This window comes from Mytilus edulis, chromosome 7, assembly GCF_963676685.1.
Source record: "Mytilus edulis chromosome 7, xbMytEdul2.2, whole genome shotgun sequence".
Taxonomy (NCBI): domain Eukaryota; kingdom Metazoa; phylum Mollusca; class Bivalvia; order Mytilida; family Mytilidae; genus Mytilus; species Mytilus edulis.
Window position 1 is genome coordinate 75,191,060 of NC_092350.1, and position 13,885 is coordinate 75,204,944.

At 31.4% G+C, this 13,885-nt stretch overlaps 1 protein-coding gene across 1 annotated transcript in view; it reads right to left on the reverse strand.

Annotated features, from left to right (window-relative positions):
* Positions 1–803: 803 nt before the first annotated feature.
* LOC139482234 (uncharacterized) overlaps positions 804–13,885 on the reverse strand; it is a 398,699-nt gene continuing 385,617 nt past the window's right edge. The window contains exons 2-3 of the mRNA XM_071265971.1: positions 1,365–1,685; positions 804–1,120 (exon numbers count right to left, since the gene is read on the reverse strand). Of these exons, the coding sequence (XP_071122072.1) occupies positions 819–1,120; positions 1,365–1,685 (623 nt within the window). The 3' untranslated portion in view covers positions 804–818. The remainder of the gene's footprint in view (positions 1,121–1,364; positions 1,686–13,885) is intronic.

Below are 13,885 nucleotides of genomic sequence, written 5' to 3' on the forward strand. Positions count from 1 at the left end.
TACAAAGATACTGTTCTATATCTGAAACATAACAAAGAGCTTTATTTAATTTTTGAGGCTTTTATGTGTCTCCGTTGCATTTAAGTAAAAAATAAAAATGCAATGTCTTGTTAGAAATGCAATTCAAATTCTTACTTGTGTCAAAATAACCACTCTTTAATAATTATACCTTAAACTATCTGAAATTATGAAAACAGTTAAAATCATGAGTTTGCTGAACGTTATAGATGACAATGGGTACGTTCTACTTTTAACATTTGCAATACCATCTTCTTCTTTTACTGGAATAAGATTCTTCAACAAAAATATAACTTTAAGTAATACGAAGTGTGACACGACAAGAACGGGAACTGTTTACCTTTGTATCTGAGATCACCATTTTTTTTTTACATGTTGTCCAATCTGTTTTCTGTGATCATTTTGTTTCGTTTTTTGTATATTTTATTCGTGTTTTCTTTTGACCATAATATGTAATGATTTTATTACAATTATGTTTTTGTACCGCTATGTATTGTTTGTATCTTGTTTTTTTTTTTTATCGTTTTCTATTGATTTGCGTAGGCCTAAGTGTGTTTCGAATAAAACTCGCTCATTTAAAAACAATACTATATTTATATTAAAAGTTATTTCTTTATTGAATTTTGTCGAAAACATTCATATTCAGAACAGTATTAGTCTGTCTTTCTGTTAACTGTCAATCTTTGAAAGAAGAGCACCTGAAAATGTGACAAACTGTTCTGCGGTTGCTCCATATATTACTGCATTTCCTGTCGAATCATAAACGTGACGATGTTTAACCCACATCATATCACCCTTTTCTAATATGGAAACGACCACTTGTGTCCCATATTATCGGCATGAGTATATAGATATCCGATTGCCTTTCCATTTTTTACAATATCCAAGTGACTAGCGAAAGAACCTTGAGAAAATCCACAAGCTGAAAAAATGTAGACTCCTTTAACTGGTGCAATAAAATGACTATGGCGTGAATCAAAGCCATTTCCGATATTCGTTACAATTTTGTCATACTCGACTAGCTGATCTTGACCAAGGTTAACTGTGTGCGCCAGTGCTACTGAAAATGCTATTCCAGGGGTTGATGAACAAGTCACACACTCTGAAATTAAATGTTGACATGGTTTAACACACATTTTATAAAATTATACAGATTACAACACCCTGGTCTTCCGTGTAAGATTAAACAAATCTTCTGTCTTTTAACGAACAAAGGACAACTTTTATTAAATTTAAGACAAGTTAGGATGACCAGAAGTATATGACATACTCTCTTAATCTAATTGATTTTAAATGATTATGGATAAAACATTAACAAAGTAAGCAGACAAATGACACCTAAGTACCATTTTCTATGGTAGTCGTTGTTTGTTGAAGTCGTTTCTTCTGCGCATCTAGAGCCTTTTCATGTGTTATACTTCTGTTGTTGAATGGCGCTTGTACATTATGTGAACTTCCATTTTGGGCATTTTCGTACAACTTCCTGTAAGGAGATGGTTTGCCATGTTCTAAGTTACATAGCGATTTTATTTTAGCGTTTTCTTCTCGTATTGAATCCATGTCTATTTTCATGCCCATGGTAACTTTTTCTAAATTTTGTAATACGAGTTTTATTTCTCTGTTTTCTGCTTGTATTTCCTTTATAAGATTGTGGAGATTTTGATCACCTGAAATACAATACACACAAAATCCAAAGTTATATTGATGTATTTTTAGCTAAACTGAAACATACGAAATGTACTAATGCAAGTTTAGAATGGTTCGGTATATAGTAATAAGTTTTTCAGATGTGATTGAAACGTCTTTTGAATGCTCATAATTAAGGTTAAGGAACAGTAAATGGACTATGTCGCAGATTTTGGTAAAAATTTGCATACAACCTTGACTCGTTGAACTACAACTGAAAATCGAAAAAATAATACATTTATCTCTTTTAATATCTGAAAAATTGCAGATTGATTTCTATTTAATATGGATGAATATTTGTATAGAAAGCACATAAAATTGGCGAAAACCCTTCTAAAATTTGTCTTTAAATCGCCAAGTCTCCAATTCTACTCCATAGATTTTTCTAAAAAAACTATATGTTGTTGATACATAAATTTCTGTTTTAATGATGCAAAATAAAGATAGGGTCACCGACTTCGTTTTTACGGTATTCATTATTCAAAGTTGCGTTCTTTGTGAAAAAATCTAACAAAACGTCGAAATAATTGTAACGTTATCGCGTTGCAGGCCGTAAAACGTTGGTTTTTGACGTTTTTCACTACCAACAAGGTAACAAATTGATTGTTAGACAAAAAACGGAGTCGGTGACACTATGAATATTTTATATCATTAAAACAGAAATTTATGTATCAACAACATATAGTTTTTTAAGAAAAATCTATGGAATAGAATTAGAGATTTTGTGATTTTAAGACAAATTTTAGAAGGGTTTTCGCCAATTTTATGTGCTTTCTATACAAATGTTCACCCATTTTGTAAGAATTCAATTAGTAATATTTCAAATGATAATTGAGATAAATGCATTTTTTTTCGATTTTCAGTTGAAGTTCATCGAGCCAGAGTTGTATGCCAAATTTTACTGAAATCTGTAACATAGCCCATTTACTGTAACTTGACCTTAAGTTACACTTGTTTGATATATTTCTATACCTGTTACAATTGCAGCTTCTTTTTAAACTAACTTATTTAATACTTGCACAAAATGCCGTCAAATTTGGCTTATATGGGTAACCAAGAATCTGTTTTATGTAAGTTGAATTGTTCTTTTGTTTTGTTTTCGATTGTAGGGAAGGGAGAGATTCATACTATCCTAAATGATAAAATTTAGGAATGATTGTAATAATAGTTTTCTTTTCACATTATCAATCACTTCCACGAATTGTGTTCTGCTTGAAGGTTTTAAAAACAATTGTTTATGTGTTGGGTTTTTTTTCGACAGGGATGTCTGAATTACATAGATGGCCCTCTTTGTGTCTTAATGAAATTCAAATTTTTATTCACTATTCATATTCGTGTTCTAATAACTAACCTTTTACTACGTGATAAAAATCTTTTTCTAAGGTATTCTAATTCCTTGTTATGCATACTTTCATCGTTGTATGTAAGTGTTTACGAGATTAATAAATACCCATTCACGTTTGGTATAAAGAGGATGATAATCTAATGCCACCTATTAAAGACTGTCATTATTAAATAACACATTCATCAATTATTTTGGTCCGTAGATGACTTGAATTGTTGTAAAGTAAAAGTTCGGCCGCTTTCGAGTATACCCTTAAGTAGCAGACAGAGTTTTATAAAGACATTGCACCGTTTATACAAAATATATGTTTAATGTTGCAAAATATAATTTAGAACTAAGACTGATAATGATTATGTATATTTTGGGAAACTATATACACATAACTTATATAGCAAATAACAATCATCTTTATCAACTGATCTTATAATATACAATGATATATCATATGATGAATAATTTGATATATTTTGTTTCCTGTTTGTATTCGTTGTATTTCTGTTCTCTTTGCATTGCTTTATTCATAATACGTAACAGACCAAATGAACTTTTACTGTTATTTTGTTATGAATGAGTATCAAATTTTAATCAACCATATTATCTATAAGAAACAAACTAATGAAAACAATTGCAAATTGTTGTTTAAAACAATAAATCAAACTTACTATCATGATGTATAATACCAGCACTGTTATGACGTATAGCTAAAGTCACAATGATGAAACACACATTATTCAAAACCATATTGTAAAATACTGCGTATATAAATGACCTGATTTTACATTCTTGTTATAAATATTCAACTTTAAGTGATAAGAATCTAACGAGTTTCTCAGTCTTAGATCTTAAGATATCAGTACATTTCTATTGACTGTAATTTAATCGATTCTGTCCTGTTCCCCAGATTGTGACATTTAACTGAATGTGTATATGCATGATGCGCAATGCATTCATAGCAGGGGAAAAGTTGCCCTGATGACACATTCTGTTACGCTTTTTATTGGGTCCGTGTGTTTTTTGTCACCTATATTTGTATCTTATTAATCGATTTCAACATTGATATTTTCGTCGTTTAGCAGTTATCGTGTGTTGTTGGTTTTTGCAGGAAAAAAAATAAAATTATTAGAAAAAACTAACTCAAACGGAAAGTCCTTTATAAAATAGCAAAATCAAAAGCTCGATGAAATCAAACAAATGGAATCGAATGTGATATATCTAGCTTCTAAATTTGTACAAAATATCCTAATGTAGAACATGATTGATTTTACCGGGTTTTAAAGCTGGCTTTACCTCTCAATTGTACGGAAGTCGTATTGAATTCAATAATATTGATAACAATGTGAGAGCAAAACAAACAGATATAAGAGGAAGAAACAAAAACAAATTGATTACAGCAGTCAGCATATTATTTAATCTTAATCACTCTACGCACAACTAATTGTTTCAACACAAAATGGCATAAAAACAAAGTACATATTAAGTTAAAAATGAGTGAGAAATTTTACCATACAACATACATACAATGGTGGGAAGTATAAGTACCGAGGTATGTCTTCAGTATATAATCATAAACATAAATATAAGAAGTATAAGGACAAGTAAAGGAAACCTAACACGTAATTAAGATGTCAACCAACATCAGTACAGTAAATATATACTTCAAGACCATCGTGTATTATGTAGAATTTAATACGGATTATTTTTAAAGGTTGTCAAAGTTTTTTAGGGAATGGACGAGACATTCTTTGACATAACATTTGCTCGACAACATTCTGTTCAAACACTGGTGATGCTTTATAAAGGCCGAGTAGTATCTGCAAGCTCTTGAATACCGAATGACTTGGGAAATGTATATCCCATATGCAGGTGAAGGTTGAAGGTAAATATTGCTGCTAAGGTGAGGAATATCTATAATTTCAAAATTTAAATCCTTCCGCTTGTCACCGATTATGGTATTTACATTAATATAGATGACCGCTTATGTCAAAACCGAGGTATAAGTCTAAACATTAGACATAGGAAGCCGTGTCTGTTGTTTATTTAACTTCCAGTTTCGGAGGAAACTTAAGTGGAACCCAATCCATAAATCGTTTGGTTGTGAATGGAAAAAACGTCATTAATATATCTCAATGTGCAATTAAATGACCGAGCTCCTTTGGTTTTCTGAAATGTCAAAAATAGGAACTCCGATTTATACAAAATGACAAGAAGTTGACAAGAAGAGGCGCACAGTTCTTTCTCATATATAGGAATTCGACAACTTGCAAAAAAGTCTACCTCAAATTTCAACAGATATGCTGTCAATTAGAAACACAAACTCGAACTCATCACTTACAATATATATTTGGGTGTTAACTTTTAACAAAATATGCCGTATGGTATCCGAAAGCAATCAATTAATGGCGTATGCTGCCATGATCAAAAGCAATGTGAATTATTTCTTAAACAATTCTTAATTTATCGCTACAATAAAGAAACATTATTCGAGATGAATTTAACAATGCAAACTTTTTATACCACTTTTAAAACAAGCCAGAGTTACCACATTGGTGGAAAGGATGTTAAAATTTTTTTAATTCACACTGCATAGGAAGCTTACCCTTGCTCTATCGACAATACTTTGTTCTTTTGTATGCACGTGTATTTCAATTTCGTGTCAATTCTTAACTATTTACATCTAAATATATCTTCAATTTATCAAATGATAAATAAACCAACTATTTCTGATTTCTATTGAATAACTGTCACCTGCTTTATGATAGGGTTTTGGACGGGAAGTATAATATCTAATTCTGAATAAGTTTTCTAATTGAATATTGACAATCAAGAGTGATGAAAACAATTACAACGAACATTTTGTTGAAGATAATATAAATATCACCAGCTTGTCCACAATAAAATATCACGAAAGAGATAATAGAATAGCTTCCCTGTCAATAAACTAACTGATGCAGTAAATTGCTTACACTGTGACTTGTATTTATCATAACAAATGGTTTAAGGATTTTCTTATTCCAGGTATAGATTTCCTTAGCTGTATTTGGCAAAACTTTTTTGAATTTTGGATCATCAATGCTCTTGTTTGGCTTTATAAATATTTTGATTTGAGCGTCACTGATAAGTCTTTTGTAGACGAAACGCGCGTCTGGCGTACTAAATTATCAACCTGGTACCTTTGATAACTATTATGTCTTGTTTCATACAGTTACAGTGATATTTCTATTTTCACTTTAAAAAGGTTGTTTTCTAGATTAAAAAGGGAGTTTAAATTCCCATTACAAATGAATCATTGGGCGTTTTCAAACCTCAACGCATCATTATAATATGCAGGAGCAGTGTGGGCATTGAACTAAAAAAAAACTGCAAATATTATAATTAGCGGAAGATAATATATATGCTAGATAAGTAAAATTGAGAATGGTAATAGGGAGTGTGTCAAAGAGACAGCAACTCGTCTAAAGAACAGACAACAGCCGAAGTCTACCAATGGGTCTTCAATGCAGCGAAAAACTCCCGAAACCGACGGCGTGATTTAACTGGCCTTTAATCAAAAGTGTATAGTGATAAAAGACGTTACAATAAACGCCGAAATAGTCACTATTGTCGTAAAATTTAGATTTCAACGGACCCTCACTGTCAATTTCTAGATGTAAGTCAAGATATGAGGCCGACTTAACCATGTTAATTGTATCTGTTTTTTATTCTTAAATTTTCTATGTTGTGTCATATCTTATATTGTTTGTCTGTTTGTCTTCTTTCATTTCTATCCAGGCGTTGTCAGTTTATTTTCGATTTATGAGTTTGACTGTCCCTCTGGTATCTTTCGACCCTATTTTGTATCCTTTAACTCTAGTTCGATGGGATAGATGTGTTCAACACAGCCAATTAATTTTGAATTATTTAATGGGAGAACATCATCAATATAGCGTAAAGTAAATTTAAAAGACACTGCTAACTTCTTATCTTTCTCCCTTAGACATTCCTGTATGAAGTTAGCGTATCGTAGCATCCTGTTTAAGCTAATGGAGGAAAATACAAGGGGTTTGATAAGTTAAAATTTCAGAAACTTTAGAATGGGTTATGTCGGATAAAGTTGTTCCTTTACTAGCTAGGATAAACTGTAGATGTGTTCTTTAATGCACATATCTATTGTGATTCAGATTTAGCAAACAATACACTCTAATCAAATTAACGGTACCAATTTTCTTGCACCAGATCCACATTTCGACAATACATGTCTCTTCAGTGATGCTCGTGGCCAAAATATTTGAAATCCAAAGCTTATATAAAAGACGAAGAGCTATAATCCAAAAGGTCCAAAAGGTTTAGCCAAATCCGTGAAAGGAATCAGAGCTTTGCATGAGGGAGATACATTCCTTAATTTATTATAATTTCTATCATCTTGTAACAGCAAATTTTAATAACACAAAAACCCGTATTTTCATGCCAGTACCGAAGTACTGGCTACTGGGCTGGTGAAACCCTCTGGGACTAATAGTCAACCAACAGAGGCATCGACCCAGTGGTAGTAATAAAATTAACGGTACCAATTTTCTTGCACCAGATAACCTTGTTAATGCCAACTTGAATTTGCAGTAAGTATTATCTGCTCTTTGTTGAAAGTGTCTGTGTGATTTTTTGTTTTTGTTTGATTTTTACAACTATGTTAGTGACATTGTCTACATCATGACATTTTCGTGAGTCTTTTGATGAATCTTTTGTAGACGAAACGCGCGTCCGGCGTAAATACAAAATCTTACCCTGGTATCTATGATGAGTTAATTTGTATCTTTCTTTGTCTTTCATTCAAAATACAAAATGTTTATATAATATTTAGCAAATAGCTTGTATTTGAAACTTGATAGGTAGTTTAATTATAAGTCATAAAAAGTGATTCATTGTCTGGTTTTTAATAGGACAATGGCCTCACAATTGCATAATATTGTACACATAGCGTCATTATCTAGAAAATGCGTTTGAAAATCATTTTAGTCATGCGTAAAAAACTACTTTTGTTTTAATGTTCTGCTTTCTCGTTATACAACTAACATCTAAAATTTTACTTATTGCGAAAAAATGAAAGTTTTCAATTTGTTCATTATAAACACTGATTTAAACATTAAAAGTCGATTTCTGACAAAATATTCAGTATTTACCTATTGACATAAAAGTTGTTCCACTAATTTAATAAATTTAAGAGCCGCCTCGGTGATCTAGTGGTTGCGTGTTTGTCTTGAATGCGAGAGGTCATGGTTTTGGACCCCCATCGCATCAAATCAAAGACCTAAAGTCATATAAAACTTCAAAGAAAAAAAATAATGCATATTTGTTTTATAACTAATTGGCTTATGTATATTATAAAACTTATACTTTTTTTTAAAGACAATTATTTGATTTCTTCAAATGTAATTGTTGGATTCCAGACAACAATTCGCCGACATATTTTCCGTAACCAGTTACCTCAGCGTGACCATTCTCGAAAAAAAATTTGATCGCAATGCGTAATACGAAAGTTTAAATTGATTAACCAAATTGGCAGAGAGAGAGTCAAAAATCGTAAACATCACTTCGTCATCAATATAAACAGTGTTTTATTGTAAATGTTATATACGAGCTTATCTGAATATCAATGCTTCTTTGCTGAAGGTTTACAAAGGTGACATTATGTTAACTTCGGTTTCAAAACATGACCATTAATTAGCTGCAATATTTTCACATCAACACCGACCGAGTGAAATATTTATCTGACGATATTACTTTACAAATGCTATATGAGTGCGTAAAAAATGTAAAATTGTTCACAGAATACTAAATTTATGATATATACCATGTATACAATGCATTGGTTTAAGAATTGGATTAGCATTATTTTTCAACAGTCACTCGTTTCACATTACTTTTAACACTTGGCAGTTGATTTGTCCCTAAACTTAGCACGCAGCATTTACGAATACGTTTCTCTTCTTCCTTTTGTAAAATAACAGTTACGTCATCAGCTATGTTGTAAGTGTGCTTTGTTATTGAAAAAAATTGAAAACATTTTTATTTTAAGATTTTCCTTTGATAATTTCGGAAATTACAGATAATGATTAAACGTGTATTCCAACTTTCTCAGGGAAATTTAATATTTATATTTGACTTTACTCTTAATGTGCTTTCTATACACATAGCTCCTTACGTTCTCGAGCCTATAGACTTCCGTAGCTGTACAACTATAGGCGGCGTTAAAAATTCCTGATATTGATAAATCAAACTAAGCGCAATCGACGCAGATAATGCAATAGAGGCTAATTTTTGTTTTTAATGTTCATTAGGTTTTAATTGATTGTTGCTTTTAAAACGCCATTTTCAGATAAGTTTACCCTGGTTATATATATCCTTGAATCCAGGTTGTATTTATGGAGGAGATCAAAGATCAGTTTTATAAGTTCAATACTTGGCTGGTAATCTACATACGCAGAACAATTGGTTCTGCAATGAAAACCGTGAGAGGATTTTCCGGTTGTGCTTGAGTTGAGTAATTGTCACCGCTTCAAACGGTATGTGCATTTCTAAATCGTGAATTTCTTATTCAACTGATCAAAATATTGAAAATCGGAGAATACTATGCTGTGGTGAACACTTAAACGAAGACATACATGTATTTCTTACTGCTGTACGTGGAGTTGAACTCAGAAAAGCAGTTGCCCCACCAGAAATTGCCTAAAAATGTGACATCTAAATTTTAAAATGGCTCTATTAACAAACCTACAAGTTCAAATTTACTTTTTTTTTTTAGGTCAATGGGTATGATTGTCGTTTTGGGCGACGTTTACGCTGTTCCGTGTTGATAGACACCCTAATAAATCTAAAAACCTCATATTATCTTTATGTCATGCGTGAGGGGATCGCTTCTGATTGAGGACATCGTGAATGCGTGAGGGGACGTGAAATCATATATTCATATACAAGCTACGAGTCGTTGAAAGTTGCCTTAATATGGTTAAATTGTTCATAAAAAAAACACACTTTTGAATGCATTAAGAAAAATGTGAGATGGAATTTTGAAATAACAATTGAACACCCAGTTTTCTTTATATGAATAAACAAACAGTCTAACCAATTACTTGCAGATATGTCTACAAATTCGTAGATTTGGGCGAATAATCGGTCTAGTTTACTACCACAATTTGATATCAATTAATATTGTAATTTTCATTGTTATCAATAAATGTTACATCAGTATAACAAATCTAATCTTGAATTCTATCTTAAGTCTATTTTATGTTTGGGATTTTTTTTATAAATTCAAAAGTGACGTCACTTTGTGCGTTGATGGCTTTGGCTAACTCGGCTGTGGGATTGTATGTGGTAATTTTGGTTGTTTTATGTATCCGTTTTTATTCTGTAGTTAGTCACCACTTCGATTATAGCATGTATATCTATTTTGTAGTCATTTTATATAAAAAAATTACTGGTTGCAAAAGTATGAGTTATTCTAAATAATGAAAATTCATGTTCTTATCACAGGCAGAAAACCCTAGCCGTATTAGGCACAACTTTTTTTAATTTTTCAATGTACTTGTTTTTGCTTTCGAACTTTTTCCATCTGAGCGTCACTGGTTAGTCTTGTGTGGGCGAAACGCGCGTCTGGTGTATATTTTGTTTTAAACCTGGTACCTTTTGTTAGCTATTATTAGTGGGCTTCTCTGTCCTTTTTGTTCTCTCATTTATTTGTATTGTATTCATGTCATGTAATGTAGTCATGTAATGTTATATTTAACATTGCCATAAAAGCGGGAGATTTTGGCATGCACAATGCCAGGTTCATCCCACCATTGTTTGTTTTAAATGTCTTGTATCAAGTCAGGAAAATGGCCATTGTTATATTATAATTCGTTTCTGTGTGTGTTACATTTGAATGTTGTGTTTCTGCATGTTGTGTCGTAGTTCTTCTCTTATATTTGATGTGCTTCCTCAGTTTTAGTTTGAAATCCGGATTCGCTTTTTTTTCTCAATCGATTTATGAATTTCAAACAGCGGTTTACTACTGCCTTTATTGGAGACATATTTGCTATTTATTGGTTAGACAGTTTATTCATATACAGAAAAGTTGGTGATTTGTTGTATAGATCAAAACATTTAAACAAATATCGAAATTTGTGTTTTCACGATCAATTTTCTTATATTAGCAATTCAAGGGGAGATAACTCTTTTCGTAAAAGATATGTATTGGGCTGATAGGAACTTTTTAAACTTTTATTTGTAGCAAGAAACAAAATCGTTCTCACAATATTTTCTTTTTAGTTTTTGTAAAACATATAAAACTTATCTTCCCACAATTTATTTCAAAATTCTATCTCATATTTTTTTTTAATGCACACAAATGTGTTTTTTTTTATGAACAATCTGACCACATTTAGGCAATTTTCAAAGACACATACCTTGGATATAAAGATATGATTTCGCGTCCCTTCACACATTCACGATGTCCGCAATCAGAACCGATCCCCTCACCCATGACATAATGAAAACACGAGGTTTTTAGATTTATTAAGATGTCTTCCAACACGGGATAGCGTACACGCCGCCTAAAACGACATTTATACCCATTGACCGAATAAAAAGTAAATTTGAACTAGTAGGTCTGGTAATAGAACCATTTCAAAATGTAAATGTCACTTTTTTAGGCAATTTCCCATTGGACAACTGGTTTTGTAGGTATTCAACTCTACCATGCCTACGTACAACAATAAATGATACATGTATCTCTTCGTTAAAGTATTCACCACAGCAAAACATTTTCCGATGTTCAATCTTTTGATCAGTTGAATAAGAGAATTCCGATTTAGAAATGCACACACCTGTTGAAGCGGTGACAATTACTCCACTCAAGCACAACCGGAAAATCCTCTCACAGTTTTCATTGCAGAACCAAATGTTCTGCGTGTGTAGATTACTAGCCGTGTCTTTGTGATTTATTGTTTGTTTGTTTTATACCACATTGTTTCCATCATGGCGCTTATTTGTCATATTTGAAGGACACCACGTGTTAATCGAAATTAATAATGCTTTGTATATGGGTTTGTCTTTCAACATGTTCAATGAGAAGATAAATTTTTTTTTTAAAAAACAATCACCGACAGCTTTGAAAATTGATGTGTAGTTTATAAAATTTATTAATATATATCATGTATATGTATTGTCTGCATTTAAATAGGACAATGGCCTCAGAATTATATAACATTTAACAAAAATTGTTCCTGTTATACGACAAACATCTATACTTTTACTGAAATGCAGCAAGTATTGTACAAAAACTATTTACACAAACGAAGACATTATGAATATAGTTATCAAAACTACCATGCTTATGATTTAATACGCCAGACGCGCTTTGCGTCAATATAAAGCCAAACAAGTAATTAATTGAAAAGAATTGAGGTCCCAAAATTCCAAAAACATGTGCCAAATATAAGCTGTGTAATTGATTGACTGGTTGATGTTTGCTAAACACAATGTGGCAAATCAATCTTGCATATTAAGTTCTAGCAGTTAATTTTTATTTCTATAATCCTTTTGTGTATACTAATTTGACAAAATGATTGTATGCAGTGATTTTAAAATCTAAATGAACTGTCTCAGAAAGATGTTTCACAGTGACACATTTTATTGTTTTTGTTTAACAAAGTGTTTATTACTTATCAATCTATTTAGTTAAAGATCTTTCTTAAAAATATATGATTATCACATTTTTTAAATTATAAGACTATTAAAAAAAATATGTAGGTCAAATAAATGATATAAAAACTTCAGAATAAATTACAGACTTCATATATTAAAAAAGCATTGATATTAATATTTGAAAAATATATATAATTTTACAATTTATATTATTAAACACAAATCCTTAACTGTAACACCATAAAAGTACATGTAATTGAAATGTAATTCAACGTAATTGAGCATTACATGCTTTTTTCAATGTAATTAATTAAATTACCATTACATGTAATTAAAAAAATGCTCAATTACACATTACATTCAATTACATGGAAAATTGTAATGCATTACACTTTATTACCATTACATTTTTAATTACCCCATCCCTGATCCATAAGTCATCTAAAGAGTTGTTGGAATAATTTGTTAAAGTTCAACGTACTAGGTGCTATGCCTTTTTCAAACACACTGCAAAAAGGAGAAAAAGCAAAGACTACTCGGCTAGGAGTCAGAATAATGAGTGTGTGTGTTTTGTCAGGTGGAGTGACATGTATGGCTGTGGACTGTTATCTTTTGAACTATAAAAAAAGCTGTAGTATAATTGCCAATGAGACAACTCTTACCAAGATACACAATGACACATAAGTTAACAGCAATTGGTCATCGTACAGCCTTCAAAATTGAAGAAAACCCATACTGCATAGTCATCTGTAAAAGGCACGTTTAAAATAAGATGCAGCGTGACAGGCAGGTTTGATATTGTTTTAACGGTAAAATGTTCTGGTCCTAAATATGCATTTTATTTACCGTTGGGTGTTTAGAATCTGTCTTGAACAGTGTTGAATCCAAATTCAGGCAACTTTCAATTTGAAATTTCACATTTTGAATAGAGGCAATAATAAGGATTTCATTTCACAATCAAAGAACCCCAGGTAAAAAGCACGTGCAACCTACTGATCGGTACTTATAAAAAGTAAGGACCAGCAATCTCACATATCAATGTTTTTCTTTTGTCAATTGGTTTAATATACTAGCATTTGTAAATTATTTAGAAAATACTGAAACACAATTCCAGTTCTTTTTGAATTTTCAACAGAAACAAGGTTTTGTCCTGAAAAGATCAATTTTTGGAATGTT